Here is a 15,216-nt window from a genome sequence, read left to right on the forward strand (position 1 = left end):
GCTTAATCCTGCCTCCCCTTGCTCCCCTCCACAATTTCTAGCACCTCCAACTTTTCCTGACCAGGTGCTTTTCTGCCTCTCCTTACAGGATTGGTGACCAGGTAACTCACATCCGTATCCAGAATACGGGGGACTTTTATGACCTCTATGGAGGAGAGAAGTTTGCCACTTTGTCAGAACTGGTTGAATATTACACACAGCAGCAGGGATCCCTGCAAGATAAAGATGGGACCATCATAGACCTGAGGTATCCGCTGAACTGCTCTGATCCAACCACAGAAAGGTAAGGAGAAAGCAGGCCCGTTGATGCCTGTAACTGATCACCATCTCTGCCCTATCCTGGGTGGGTTATTAATCTTCCCCCATCTCAATATTTCCTCCTTTTAAAAAAACCTCAACTCTTCAGTCCTTCGTCTACTAAGAGATCCGTCCCACCCCGGAGCCCCACCCCGCCTTGTGAAGGTTTCAATATTGGCCCAGCTTATTTTTAGAAACTGGATTTCCTCTGATTTCGCTATTTTGGGCACGCATGAAAGTTGTGGTGTAGGTGAGATGCAGAGATCTTGCATTAAATACGCAGCAGGAGTCTATGTGACCGAGCAAGGGGAAACAAGTGTCCCTTTCTCCTGCCAGCCTTGCCAAATACACTTTTTGGCTTCTGTTGCAAGTTTGCATGCCTTCACTTCTCTCTCTCTCTCTTTCTCCCTCCCTCCCTCCCTCAAAGAATTTCTCTTATCAAATCGCATGGGCTTTTGTGAATCCACCCTGCTTGATATTGAGGGGTAGGAGTGCTAGATAGGTTTGTGCTCCCAGTTCATCAATGGTGTCACCTTACGGGAAATATGTATATTTTGTCCTCTCTTCAGTTGGTGTGGTTTTTTTTGCATCCAAAACTCAGCAGTTGGTCAGGGAACCTGCTGCTTCCTCCCTTGCGGTTGGAAAGTTCTGCCCTCTAGGCACTTATGAAAGCTTTTCAGCTCTCTTCTCCCTCCACCCCCACCCCAAGATTTTCCATCATGTGGCTTCCTCCTTAGTGAGAGCTGTGAAGCTTAACTGTTTCCTCCCTGAAGAGGAGGAGCCCACTCAACAACTGCAGGGCTGGGTCATTTTTAAAGCTTTGAGAGGGTGAGAACAGCAGCTCCACAGGTGGGGGCTTTTCATATATATAGGGCTTGCTGATCAGAAGGTCGGAGGTTCGAATCCCTGTGACGGGGTGAGCTCCCGTTGTTCGGTCCCAGCTCTTGCCAACCTAGCAGTTCGAAAGCACGTCAAAATGCAAGTAGATAAATAGGAACCGCTACAGCGGGAAGGTAAATGGCGTTTCCATTTTGTGCTGCTCTGGTTCACCAGAAGCGGCTTTGTCGTGCTGGCTACATGACCTGGAAGCTGTGGCTCCCTCGGCCAATAATGCGAGATGAGCGCGCAACCCCAGAGTCGGTTACGACTGGACCTAATGGTCAGGGGTCCCTTTACCTGAGAGAGAGAGAGAGAGAGAGAGAGAGAGAGAGAAAAACTTTAGAAACTTTTATATATACATATATATAAGTTTCTAAAATAAAGGCCCAAAGAACTGCAAAATTTCCCCAAGAAGCACCTTGTTTATTTTCCTCTTGAGTTTTATGCCCTGCTCTTCCGTCAGATTCATTTGACTTTAACTGAAACCAGTAGGGTTGCCAGACTCAACAGAGGACAGGGGAGTTCTGTGCTTTTAACTGCCCTGCTCTCTTTTGAGTCTGGAAACCTTAAAGAGAAACCAGCAGACCCTTTGTTTAATTTCCAAGCAAAGGGTCTGCTGGTTTCTCTTTAAGGTTTCCAGACTCAAAAGAGAGCAGGGCAATTAAAGGCACAGAAGTCCTGTCCTCTATTGAGTCTGGCAACCCTAGAAACCAGGCATGCAAAACTTAGGAGTCCAGTGTAACCTAGTCAGCCAGCCAGGAGCCTTTTGACCTGTGAGCAACCGCTCAACTTTTGCAGTCTGAGTTAGGCAGCAGAAATGGGACATCTATCTAGCTTTTGCTCTAGGTGGGCCGCAATCTTTTTCTCGAGAGACAATGGAGTGTGTGGTGTGTGTGTGTGTGTGTGTGTGTGTGTGAAGTCAAACTGCTGCCTTAGCAGCACCGAACTGACCTCTCCAGGGGAACAAGCCTGGGCAGTGTGTCTGGAGGTTCTGGGCTGCCCAAATGTCAAGATTCTCCTCTCTACCTCCCAAAGGAAAGCAGAGCAATGCATTTGGCACCAGTCTGGCTGCAGGAGTTGCGGGAAGGAGGCATACAAGGCGCCACTCTGGATTTATGTAGGATTTTCTCCTTAGCTTTTTCTTTTCCCAACGATATCCCACAAGTGTCACATTTAAATGTTTTCAGTTTAAATTAGTTACAGTGGTACCTCGCAAGACGAATGCCCTGCAAGACGAATTTTTCGCAAGACGAATGCATCTTGCGATTCTATGGGTGACTTGCAAGACGAATTTGTTTTGCGAAAAATTCATTTTGGGAATCGCAGTTTCCCATAGGAATGCATTGAAATTTAATTAATGCGTTCCTATGGGCAAAAAAAGAAATTTCAATGCATTCCTATGGGAAACCGCGATTCGCAAGATGAATTTTTTGCAAAACGAATTGACTCACGGAACGAATTAAATTCGTCTTGTGAGGCACCACTGTACTATATCACAGGATTGCCTGTTTATTCTTGGTTACAGGAGCTAGCTGCCCCTGCTAGCATCAGCATAGAGGGCTCCCCCGTCTACAAGACTTTTGGCCCATTGTCATGAGGTCTTTAGGGTAGGACACAAACAGCACAGGGCTTATGTAATCTTATGGCCCTTCTAACGGTTTGAGACACACAAAAAGCTTCATTGGTTGGCTGCAGAGCAATAATTTCTCCCTGTCCTGCCTCATATTTGCCCGTGTTTATCTTCTGGTCCTTGTGCCTGTTGGGCTAGCAGAAGCAAATATGCGGTCACTGTGGAGACCTCTTATTTGCTAGTGTATTTGCTGCGTACATCTATCTTAGAATTGTAGAGTGGGAAGAGACCCTGACAGTCATCTAGTCCAGCCCCCTGCAATGCAGGAATCTCAACCTCCAGTTATAGGGCAGTATATAAATTCAATAAAATTACTACTACTACTACTACTACTACTACTACTACTACTACTACTAAAGCACCCATGGCAGATGGCCATCTTGTTTTCTTTCCTAATGGAATAAATAGAAAGAGTCCATAATTACACTCCACAGAACTTGATTTGTGTCAGGTCAACAGTATCCTTAAAAACACACAAACAACCACCACCACAACAACCAACAACAACAACCAACCCATATACCACACAGCACACAACACACTTGCCCTGCTTTGTTTCTTCACCTTTGCAGAGAGCTAGAGGCTCAGGGCACCCTTCCTTGACATACGGCTAAAATTATCCAAGCTCCTTATGCCCGAAAACCACCCAGAAATCAGAAATAATAATAATAATAATAATAATAATAATAATAATAATAATAATAATAAGGATTGGTTAACCGCTCTGCCCCGTGGCCTAGAGATCCTCGCTCACAATCGTGGTTCAACTTGGACTGTAAAAGATGTAGAGTCAGGGTTTTATGCTATAATTTCAAAACACATTTGTAACAAGTTGAGGCTCTCTGGGTTGATTAAAGAATGCTTAATTGATTTGTGACCTGTATTTTGAGTGATTTACTAATCAATTACATTTATATTTGAAAATTACCAGAATATTAAGAGAGTGAAGGAAATATAAGAAAACCTAAAGTTTAAATTAAGAAGGGGAAAACCCGACCCACCCCCCTTAGAAGTTAAAAAGGGTGGCCATCTTTAAATATGCTATTTTTCATTTCCTATCGCAACAACGTACCAAAACTAAAGTAGCCTTTAAAAAGCAATGGTAGCTTTAACTCCTCCGATTAATCAACAGACACATTAGTTCATTATTCTATTGATCGAAGCTTGCTGTCCTAGCAAAAAGGTATGCTAAAGTTCAGATAAACAGAACGTTCAGGCTTTTCAGTCAGGCAAAATGAGACTGAGATGCAAAACAATTGTGACAAATTGTCATTGTAAGTTTTTCCAGCTGAGGAGCAAAATGTCAGGATTTTGGCCCCAAACGGAAGAAGACATCTAGACGCCTCTAATTCTAGAGGATAATAGCAAGTCTGGCCCAGGCCCCTGTTTGGGAGTCATGCATCCTTTCGCCCACACAGGTCCTCTCTGGTCCAGGGGGGTTGGCAAGAGCACCCGTCTTGCCACTGTGGACTCCACTGGCCAGATGGATTGAAGGTTTTCCATGCCCTTTTCTTCCATTGCAATCCTCTGTTTTTGTTTTTTTAAATATAGCTTCTGCCGTAAATAATGCCTTCATCAGATAGTGTAGCATTTTTAGCGTATTTTAAAAACTATTTTAAAAACTGTGTACCATGTTGTGCTATTTAAAAAAAAATGAAAGAAAACCGAGTTTCCATAGTGGATGGGGAACAGCAGGCAAGTGCTATGGAAGATTCTGCAAAGTGCTAACTTCCATACAAAGAACTTGGAAAGCGGTGCTCTCTAATCAGGGACAGAAATAATTTTATTGGTTCTTTACACATTATATATATAGGAACACAATATTGGAAATTAGCTGGTGCGAGAGAGAAAGAGATCCAAAATCTACCTCTCAAACACAGCTGTGACTTCTGGTTCAAATCTAACTTCTGCAATGAACTCACCAAAATACAGGTGGCGATTAGGATGATAATGACCTACCTTACAGGGTGGTTGTAAAACTTTTTGCGATCATGAATGCCCCAAAGTGCTATGTAAATGTTGAGAAGATTTATTAATGGTTTATTTCAATCACAGACCCGTTCCACACCAATTTGTGGAAAAAAAAATATGGGTCAACACATTTTACGATTTTAGGTATGCCTAATATCCATATTAGGACGTGGGTGGTGCTGTGGGTTAAACCACAGAGCCTAGGGCTTGCTGATCAGAAGGTCGGCGGTTCGAATCCCCGTGACGGGGTGAGCTCCCGTTGCTCGGTCCCTGCTCCTGCCAACCTAGCAGTTCGAAAGCATGAAGTGCAAGTAGATAAATTGGTACCGCTTCAAGCGGGAAGGTAAACGGCATTTCCATGTGCTGCTCTGGTTCGCCAGAAGTGACTTAGTCATGCTGGCCACATGACCTGGAAGCTGTACATCTGCTCCCTTGGCCTATAAAGTGAGATGAGTGCCACAACCCCAGAGTCGTCTGCGACTGGACCTAATGGTCAGGGGTCCCTTTACCCTTTACCTTTAATATGCTTACACTTACAGCTCAAAATATATTGGGTTGCTATGGCACAACTATGTTTTCAAGCATGTGTCATATAAGTACGTGCGTCATGGAGCTTAGTTCCAAATCTGGGTCATCGGGTGTGAAATAACTTTTGTAGAGAAAAGCGGTCTCTGGTCCAGACTGTATAATGCATGTGTGCTACTAGCAAGCACATGGCTGAATAGCATTTCTTTTCTTTTTTCTTTTTTTATTGATATATCAAACAACAACAACAACAGTGACAAGACAAAACCAATTACAAATCAATAAAGCAAAACGTGGTCTTTAGAATATAAACCTGACTTCCCATCCATTCCTTATTTCAAATTATATATTATTTGTTGCCAATACACACATTTATCTTAAATTAATTAAATAATTAAATAAGAAACAAACAAATAAATAAACTAATTGTTAATGTATCTTAAATTTCATATCTTTCTTAAAACTACTACTGAAATTATTCAAATGCTGTGACAGAGTTTAAACTGCTATAATTATTTTTCAAATAAACTTTGAAAACTTCCCATTTTGAGACAAATTTGGTTTGTTCTATATTTTTTCTGATTTTTTTCTAACTCCGCATAATGTATTAGCTTTTGGATCCATTCATGAATAGAGGGGAGTTCATCACTCTTCCATTTTGTAGCGATGAGAACTCTTGCTGCCACTGTAGCCTATAAAAAGATAACCTTCATTTTTTTTTTTGCGGAATATTGAAATCTGTAATCCCCCAAAGATAAGCTTCTGGTTTTCTCTTAAAGGAAATCTTTATCATTTTTTTGTAATTCTAAGTGGATACTCTCCCAAAATGCCTGGATTTTCTTGCATTGCCACCACATGTGATAGAAAGTGCCTGATTTGTCTCCACACCTCCAGCAGTTACTTGGGACACTTTTGTACATCTTCGACAGTTTCCAATGTGTTAGGTACCATCGGTGTTGCATTTTTAAAAAATTTTCTCTTAAGACATAGCAGTTTGTAAATTTCCAATTATTTTCCCACAAGTTTTCCCACTGTGACATGGCTTTTCACAGGCTGCCTCCCTTTGCCCACTGTTCCAGAGTCTGAAACCCAGTGGTGTAGCATGCATTAGCAGCACCCGGGGCAAGGCAAGGATCACGCTCCCTAACCTCCTTGCGGGTGTCACGGAGGAGGCAATAGGCGAACTTCGCCAGTTGCCCTCTCAGCTTGGCAAGCTCCTGGTGGGAGCAGGCTTAGTGGAGCTCCTTGGCAGGCTTAGCCATGTCCCAGCAGAACCGGAGCTGCAGCTGAAGCAGGCCTAGGAGGAGGGCAGTGGAGAGCAGGCCGGGATGCTACGGGCAGCCCTTCCCCAGACGCCTCTCCTAAGCCGCACTGCATGAGGGCAGGTGCCAATAGGTCTTGGGCGAGTGGGTGGCTCTCCTCTCTGTGCTCCCTCCTTGGGGTGCCGCCTTGCCCAAGAACACACGCCGGGACCCCAGGGAAGGACTGGCAAAGGCTAGGAAAAGTCTGGGCTCTGACCAGAGGCGGTTCTGCCCACAGACGGGCATCCCTTCACCAGCCACAAGGAGAAGGAGACACCACCACAGCCCCGAAGGCCCATGCCGTGTGTGCCTTGTCTCCCTGCTGCTTCGGTCTCAGTGAGGGATCTTGCTGTAGGTTGCATCCCCTCAGAATTTTGTTTCCGGGTCCACGACCCCCTCAGGCTACGCCACTATGAAGATGCCCTGAAACAGCATAACAGCAACCGAGTAGGCTCACTTACGCCTCCATTCAAAGCTTTCTTGGCCATAGCTCAGTAGCAGAGCCAGGATTCAATCCCAGGCATCTCCAGTTAGCAGTTAGCTGAGAATAACCTCTGTATGGCTTCGGTAATGGTTGGCAGTCAATTCTAAGCTTGCCATGTTTCAAAAAGTAAAAACCAGGACACCCCAAAAGTTCTTTTTTAAAAACAACAACAACACGAAAATTCAAAAATAAATAAATGTGATTTTTCAATCCGAGACAAACCACCGCCTTCTGGAAATCCCCCCCGGCCATCATGCCAGCCTTTGAAATCCTGGTAATGTCCGGTAAAATCCAGACATATGGATTTTAGATGAAACTGGACCAATTGAACCACTGGTCTGGCTTGGGTAACTTCCAGACAACCTGCTTATTGAGCATTCATTCTGAGTTTTATTTGTTTGTGTCAAGCGATGGCCACCCCACACTTTTTCAGTGCCTTGTCCTGCTGCTTCTCCTGTCGTGCTGCGTTGCTTATTATACGTGCACTGCTTGAAAACATCAGAGCCTGGAGTTTGCTCAGAAACAATTGTGACATGCCTAGCTAGCTGAAGGAAAAATCAGTTGGGAACTTAACTCTCCTTTGGTTTTAAACAATGGGTAGAACTCAGTGTAGGACTATGTGGGTTATGCGTGTGGGGAAAGAGATCTGCTTGAGCACCAAGACTTTCCTACCCCTGTCTGATCCCTGCACCCCTTAAGCATGCTATGGGTTTTCCCCCAACCCCCCAGGGCAGATTTGGGGGGCGCACAGGGGAGGAGGAGCGGTGTCTTTTTGTGTGAGAGGACCTTGCTCTGTGCATGCGACAACTTAGCTGAATCCCATCCAATGCGGCTAATGAGCGTCACGAAACTGCCATATCTTTTGGTTAAAACTGAAATGGAGACTTCAGGAGAAAAGAATCAGGAATGCTATTTTGGGAAGGTGGAAGCTGTTGCTGTTTATGTATTTCAAACCCTAGGAGCACCTGCATTTCAGGGATGGCTAAATCTTTCAGGCTGGGGGCCGCATTGATCCACAGTCAACCCTCTGTAGGCCACATTTCGAAGTGGGCCTGTGCCCTGTTCAAGTATAAAAATGAGGATTTAATTGGGGGGGGAGAAAGCGTTTATTTGGGGAGCGGTCCTCACAAACATTTGGGCTTCACTGAATCACAGTAGGGGATCAGCAAAACATTTTTTTAATGGACAAATTAGAGAATCTGAGAAGGCCACACAAAAAAGTGTCAGAATGGTATAGTCAGGGATTTTTTTTTTGCAGCTTCCAGACTGAGACATTTTATGCCTGTAGCTGTTTCTGGTTTTTTTCTTTCTCTCACCCAAATAGTCCATGGTTGGTTTACCACAGGAACCCCCAAACTTCGGCCCTCCAGATGTTTTGGACTACAATTCCCATCTTCCCCGACCACTGGTCCTGTTAGCTAGGGATCATGGGAGCTGTAGGCCAAAACATCTGGAGGGCCGCAGTTTGGGGATGCCTGGTTTACCAGATTGCCCTCTGGTCTACTGATACTGTTATTAAATGCCAGCACAATTTATAATAAGATCTCCTTCAGCCATGTTTTAATAGCAGACAAGAAGGCTAGCTGGTTTATATTAACAAGATTCGGGGAGATGCTGGGGGTGGGGTGGGGTGGGAATAAATACCTCCCAGCTAAGCCCTCCTGGATGCTTGATTCAACGCCAGAATACTGGTTGAACCCAGACTTGAGGGCTGAGAAGAATGGTTGTTAAATATTATCGGAATTGTTTCTAGGCTTTCTGTTCATTTGTGTGCCGGTCTGGAGTGTTTATGTCTTATGTTGGGCACTTTGGACAGCTGAGGGAATCTGCCTGTCACTCTCCCACCCATGACACTGTCAGGGAATATTTCATTTGGTGTTGAGGCTCCTAAGTTTATTGTCCAGGGAGAACCTCAACTTCCGTGCCAAGGCTGCTGTAGCTGCAAGAGCGCAAGACTTCATGGCTGCCATGGCAACTGTGGGGCTGTCCCAATTTGTCATCGGCTCAAGTCATGTTGCAGGACACACACTGTCAGTTTGGTTTTCTCTAGCGGGAAGGAGGAGGATGATCTGAAAGTGGGTTTACTTCTAGTCCCTTGTCATCATCAGATCACTTCCTGTTGAGGTTTAGGCTTGCAGCAACTGTTCCTTTCGGGAAGGGTGGAGGACCTATTACAATGCTCCGTTTCTAGAGGTTAGCAGACTCCAATGAATCCCAGATTGCTTACGGGGATTTTCTGATTGGTGTGGTTGTTGCGCCTGTCAAATCCCTGGCTGTGTTGTGTGATGCAGAGATGACCTAGGCAGTTGTCATGGTTGCTCCAAAGTGTTAAAAGGGTGGCGCTGTGGTCTAAATCTAAACCACTGATCCTCTTGGGCTTGCTGGTCAGATGGTCGGTGGTTCGAATCCCCACGATGGAGTGAGCTCCTGTCACTCTGTCCCATCTTCTGCCAACCTAGCAGTTCAAAAGCATGCCAGCCAGTGAAGTAGATAAATAGGTACAGTCATACCTCGGTTTAAGTACGCCTCAGTTTGAGTACTTTTGAGTACTCCGCGGACCCATCTGGAACGGATTAATCCACTTTCCACTACTTTCAATGGGAAAGTTCGCTTCAGGTTAAGTACGTTTCCGGTTAAGTACTGACTTCCGGAACCAACTCGTGTACTTAAACTGAGGTACCACTGTACTGCTGTGGCAGGAAGGTAAACGGTGTTTCCGTGCGCTCTGGATTTTGTCACAGTGTCCTGTTGCACCAGAAGCAATTTAGTCATGCTGGCCACATGACCCGGAAAGCTGTCTGTGGACAAACGCCGGCTGCCTCGGCCTGAAAGTGAGATGAGCGCCGCAACCCCATAGTCGTCTTTGACTGGACTTAACCATCTAGTGGTCCTTTACCTTTTTACCTCCAAAGTGTTACCTCTCTCTGTGTATATTACTAAATACATTTTACTCTTCTCCAATATGGGAATGGCAGGTGGTTGTGCAACAAGATAATTCTGAAGAACAGAGGCTGCAGAGCTACATCACCCCAGCTACCCAAAGTCCAAGGTTGGAGATAGAAAGCAATGCTTTAAAATAGAATTGCTAGCCAACTTCGTTATATAAAAGAAACAGCAGGAGATGATGTGTAGGAAGCAGTTGGAACAGTGCTATCTAGATAATAGTTATCATTAACACATTGATAACATCATCATTGCTAGGTAAATACTGTATCATTATTATCAGTCTACCTGAAGGAGCATCTCCACCCCCATCGTTCAGCCCAGGCACAGAGGTCCAGCGCCAAGGGCCTTCCGGCGGTTCCCTCACTGCGAGAAGTGAGGTTACAGAGAAGCAGGCAGAGGGCCTTCTCGGTAGTGGCACCCACCCTGTGGAACGCCCTCCCATCAGATGTCAAGGAAATAAAAAACTACCTGACTTTTAGAAGACATCTGAAGGCAGCCTTGTTTAGGGAAGTTTTAATGTTTGATGTTTGATTGTGTTTTTAATATTCTATTGGGAGCTGCCCAGAGTGGCTGCGGAAACCCAGCCAGATGGGCGGAGTATAAATTATCATTATCATCACCATCATCTTCATCATCATCATCATCATGCTTTGTTGTATGCTGCTTCTGTTACCCCAGCCATGCTTCAACCATGCTTACCCTCTTTTTTCTGTGGCCTGATTCTGTTTTTCATCCCTCCTTCTCCCCAGGTGGTACCATGGTCATCTTTCTGGCCCAGCTGCTGAGACCTTACTCCAAACTAAGGCTGCGCCATGGACTTTCTTGGTTCGTGAGAGCCTCAGCAAGCCGGGTGACTTTGTGCTGTCTGTCCTCACCGACCAGCCTAAATCTGGGGGTGATGCCATTGGAGCCGCTAGCACCCCCAAAGAACGACTTAAAGTTACTCATGTCAAGGTTATGTGTGAGGTGAGAAACTTGTGGAGAGGTGGCCGAGGGGTGGGGAGACAGAAAACAACCTCCTTTCCATGAAGACCCTTAGATGGCATGTTTCTCTGTGTAATGGTCTCAAAATTAAGAGACAACCAGGAATCCAGTGAGCCTAATTTAGTAATTAATTTTAATCATTATTTTATTCATCACATTTGTATGTCTCCCATCTTGGAATTTATGTGAGGACTCCCCCTCTCCCACTTATTATTTGTTAAATTTGTATACCACCTTTCATCTTGGCATCTCCACAATATAAAAATACAATAAAAAACACAGAATACATAATAAAAATAAGAACCAAACCAAACCAATAATCCCCCCTCCCAATGCCTTTGTAGACCAGCGGGTCTCAAGGCAGTTCGCAGAATAAAATCAAGATATAAAATCACAAAATACCTGATAAAATTAAAAACAGCAACCCTATACTCCCCTCCACAAAAAAACACATTTTAAAATCAGATCAACCAAAGGCCTGGTTAAAAAGGAACGTTTTCACCTGGCGCCTAAAGGTGTATAATGAAGGTGCCAGGGGAACCTCCTTGGGGAGAGCATTCCACAAACGGGGAGCCACTGCAGAAAAGGCCCGTTCTTGTGTTGACACCCTCCAGACCTCTCAAGGAGGAGGTACATGAAGAAGGGCCTCATAAGATGATCTCAGAGTCTGGGCAGGTTCATATGGGAAGAGGTGGTCCTTGGGGTGTTGCAGTCCTAAGCCATTTTAGGCTTTATAGGTCAAAAGCAGCACTTTGAATTGGGCCCGGAAACTATTTGATAGCCAGTGCAGTTGGACCAGGATCAGCGTTGTATGCTCAAACCGTCTTGCCCCCGTGAGCAACCCGACTGCCGAATTCTGCACTTCTCTCCTCAGCAACTCTGTGCAGTAGGTTAAGTTGAGATGGAGTAACTAGCTCAAGAACAAGCAGTAAGCTTTGTGGCTGAGTAGGGATTTGAACCAGATGCGGGTGGCGCTGTGGTCTAAACCACAGAGTCTAGGGCTTGCTGATCAGAAGGTCGGCGGTTCGAATCCCCACGACGGAGTGAGCTCCCATTGTTCAGTCCCAGCTTCTGCCCACCTAGCAGTTTGAAAGCACGTCAAAATGTAAGTAGATAAATAGATATTGCTCCTGCGGGAAGGTAAACGGCATTTCCGTGTGCTGCTCTGGTTTCGCCAGAAGCGGTTTTGTCATGCTAGCCACATGACCCGGAGGCTGTACGCCGGCTCCCTCGGCCAGTAAAGTGAGATGAGTGCCGCAACCCCAGAGTCGTTCGCGACTGGACCTAACGGTCAGGGGTACCTTTACCTTTACCTTTAGGGATTTGAACCACCTCTTTCTGATCTAAGGCCAGCATAGCCATCACACTATGTGAGATCTTCTCACCACCCTTAATTGCCTGTTGCTGCAGCCGGTTAAACAACCAAGCTGTGAGGGGAAATAGGATGGGTGTTAGATGAATGGGGCACTAACCACCATGAAGTTCTTCCGAGGAAGCCCTGTTGAAACAAATAGGAGTTGCATAAGAAAACAATATAGGTGCACAAACATCCATTTATGGAGGGATGACGTTCTGGGTCATTGTGCGTGTTGGTGGAGCACATGTAATCCCGCCCCACCCCATTCCGCTTCAGTCCTTTCCTCTTCCAGTGCAAAACATGGCGTGTGCACGCTCAGGCGTGTGCGCATCAAACACATGCAAAATGAGAGTTGCCTGTAGTGGTATTTTGAGATCTCCCAATTCACCCTCGGCCTATAGAGTGAGATGAGCCCCGCAACTCCAGAGTTGTCCGCAACTGGACCTAATGGTCAGGGGTACCTTTATCTTTACAGTCATACCTCGGTTTAAGTACACCTTGGTTTGAGTACTTTCAGTTTAAGTACTCCGCGGACCCGTCTGGAACGGATTAATCCACTTTCCATTACTTTCAATGGGAAAGTTCGCTTCGGGTACGGACTTCCAGAACCAATTACACTCATACTTCAGGTTAAGTAGGCTTCAGGTTGAGTACTCTGTGGACCCGTCTGGAATGAATTAATCCACTTTCCATTACTTTCAATGGGAACGTTCACTTCAGGTTAAGTACGCTTCAGGTTAAGTATATTCCGCGGACCCATCTGGAACGGATTAATCCACTTTCCATTACTTTCAATGGGAAAGTTCGCTTCAGGTTAAGTACGCTTCAGGTTAAGTACAGACTTCTGGAACCAATTGTGTACTTAAACCGAGGTACCACTGTATTTCACTTCAACAGCAGAAAGCCTTGGTTGATCATGTCTTGTGTTAATTGGTGTAAGCTTGTTAAATGTGATGGGACCCAGGTGGTGCTGTGGGTTAAACCACTGAGCCTAGGGCTTGCCGATCAGACAGTCGGCGGTTCGAATCCCTGTGACGGGGTGAGCTCCCGTTGCTTGGTCCCAGCTCCTGCCAGCCTAGCAGTTCGAAAGCACGTCAAAATGCAAGTACATAAATAGGAACCGCTACAGCGGGAAGGTAAACGGCGTTTCCATGTGCTGCTCTGGTTTGCCAGAAGCGGGTTTGTCATGCTGGCCACATGACCTGGAAGCTATACGCCGGCTCCCTCGGCCAATAATGCGAGATGAGCGCGCAACCCCAGAGTCAGTCACGACTGGACCTAATGGCCAGGGGTCCCTTTACCTTTACCTTTACCTTGTTAAATGTGAGGGTTGTTACTTGCAACTGGTTCTGGTCAAAACCTCCCAGAGCACTGGAAATATAACTGATCAGCAAAAAATTATGCACGGGAGATGCGTGTTACACTGTTACATATATAAGGGGCATGACTAATAATATATTTTTTATTTTCCCCCCAGAAGGGGAAGTACACAATTGGGGGCACAGAGAGATTTGGCAGCTTGGCTGACCTGGTGGAGCATTTTAAGAAAGCAGGAATTGAAGAGGCGTCTGGATCCTATCTGTATTTGAGACAGGTACTGATATAGATATACACAGAGAAGTATAGACTGTGTCTTCTTTACCCATCCCATTTTATTTTCTCTCTTATTTATAAAGCTTGTTAGATGCTTTTCTCTAAAACAACTGGAGGAACACACAATTAATGAGAAAGAATTTAGACAATATTATTTGTTGGGGGCAAAACAAAGCACCCTCAAATTAAAAACAAACTTTTTCTGTCCCATGTTTGTTATGTGATGTGGTCTATGGAAAGTAATATGATGCATGTTTATTGTTTGTTTTTTAAGTCATCTCAGTTATGTGGCTTTTCAAAACATTGGAATACATATGGTTTGGGCCTAATCCTTTAGCTGGAAATTTTTTGCAAGGGATTGTGATGGCGAAGCAGTTTGGGGAAATACAAGTAAATGGCTTAAATTTCATTCAGTGAGATGGACAGACTTGTGGAAAATTTCTAAAGTATATTTTTTTAAAAAACTAAAAAGTTATTCCTGCAGATGAGGAAGGGAAAAAAGCTGCCGCATTTCCACAGCTTTCAAGTATTATTGTTATTTTGTAAGAAGGATAATGCAGCAGAATCCAACTGGCACGCTGGAGTTACCGTATCTTAAGCACAGATTTTGTTAAAGCCAAGGGGGGAATTTATCTAATACATAGGAAGTGCTGATGACATTAGATCAGAAAGACTGTGGGTGTATCGAGAAACAGAATAAGGAAGTAGGAGAAGTAGAATATCGGTTTTGACTGTAGATCTGGAAAGTAGAAAGACTGGTCTCTGATTAACTTTGAGAGGCTAATTTCCAGATGGTATCAACATCTTTACAACATCTGGTGCTGTGTAGGATTTAACAAATAACTGGCGTAGGATCTGGGTACCATTAATAAAGGAACCTACTTGTATGTCTGGTGAAGTTGCCCCTGTATAAGAAACTATGGACAATAATTTCATGAATTATGGTCACACATTACAGAATACCTCTGGAATAAACTCCAGAACTGGTGAACAAATGATGTACCAACCACAATCATTTTAACAAAAAGAAGGGGGGGGGCATGAGTATTTCAACAATTAAGAGTGAAGATATGGGACATAGCCTTAATGGGGAGAAACACGGTTTATATGAATTTTTGGGCTAATGACCAAGAAGTTTCAAAAGAAGTCATGAATGCTTATTTATTTTTGGAGAGATGTCACTGTAGCAATGACATAAAATGCTACAGTGACTGTGATAAGATAGTTTAATAAATTGCATCACATATAC

The 15,216-nt window shown here is 44.7% G+C and overlaps 1 protein-coding gene across 5 annotated transcripts in view; it reads left to right on the forward strand.

Annotated features, from left to right (window-relative positions):
• The window catches only part of PTPN6 (protein tyrosine phosphatase non-receptor type 6), a 40,690-nt gene that overhangs the window by 9,724 nt on the left and 15,750 nt on the right, over nucleotides 1–15,216 (forward strand). For all 5 annotated transcript variants that reach the window (XM_035140289.2, XM_035140292.2, XM_035140290.2 and 2 more), the window contains 3 exons: nucleotides 89–283; nucleotides 10,783–10,999; nucleotides 13,852–13,968. In XM_035140289.2, coding sequence (XP_034996180.2) covers nucleotides 89–283; nucleotides 10,783–10,999; nucleotides 13,852–13,968 — 529 coding nt within the window. The remainder of the gene's footprint in view (nucleotides 1–88; nucleotides 284–10,782; nucleotides 11,000–13,851; nucleotides 13,969–15,216) is intronic.

This window comes from Zootoca vivipara, chromosome 16 (assembly GCF_963506605.1).
Source record: "Zootoca vivipara chromosome 16, rZooViv1.1, whole genome shotgun sequence".
Taxonomy (NCBI): Eukaryota; Metazoa; Chordata; class Lepidosauria; order Squamata; family Lacertidae; genus Zootoca; species Zootoca vivipara.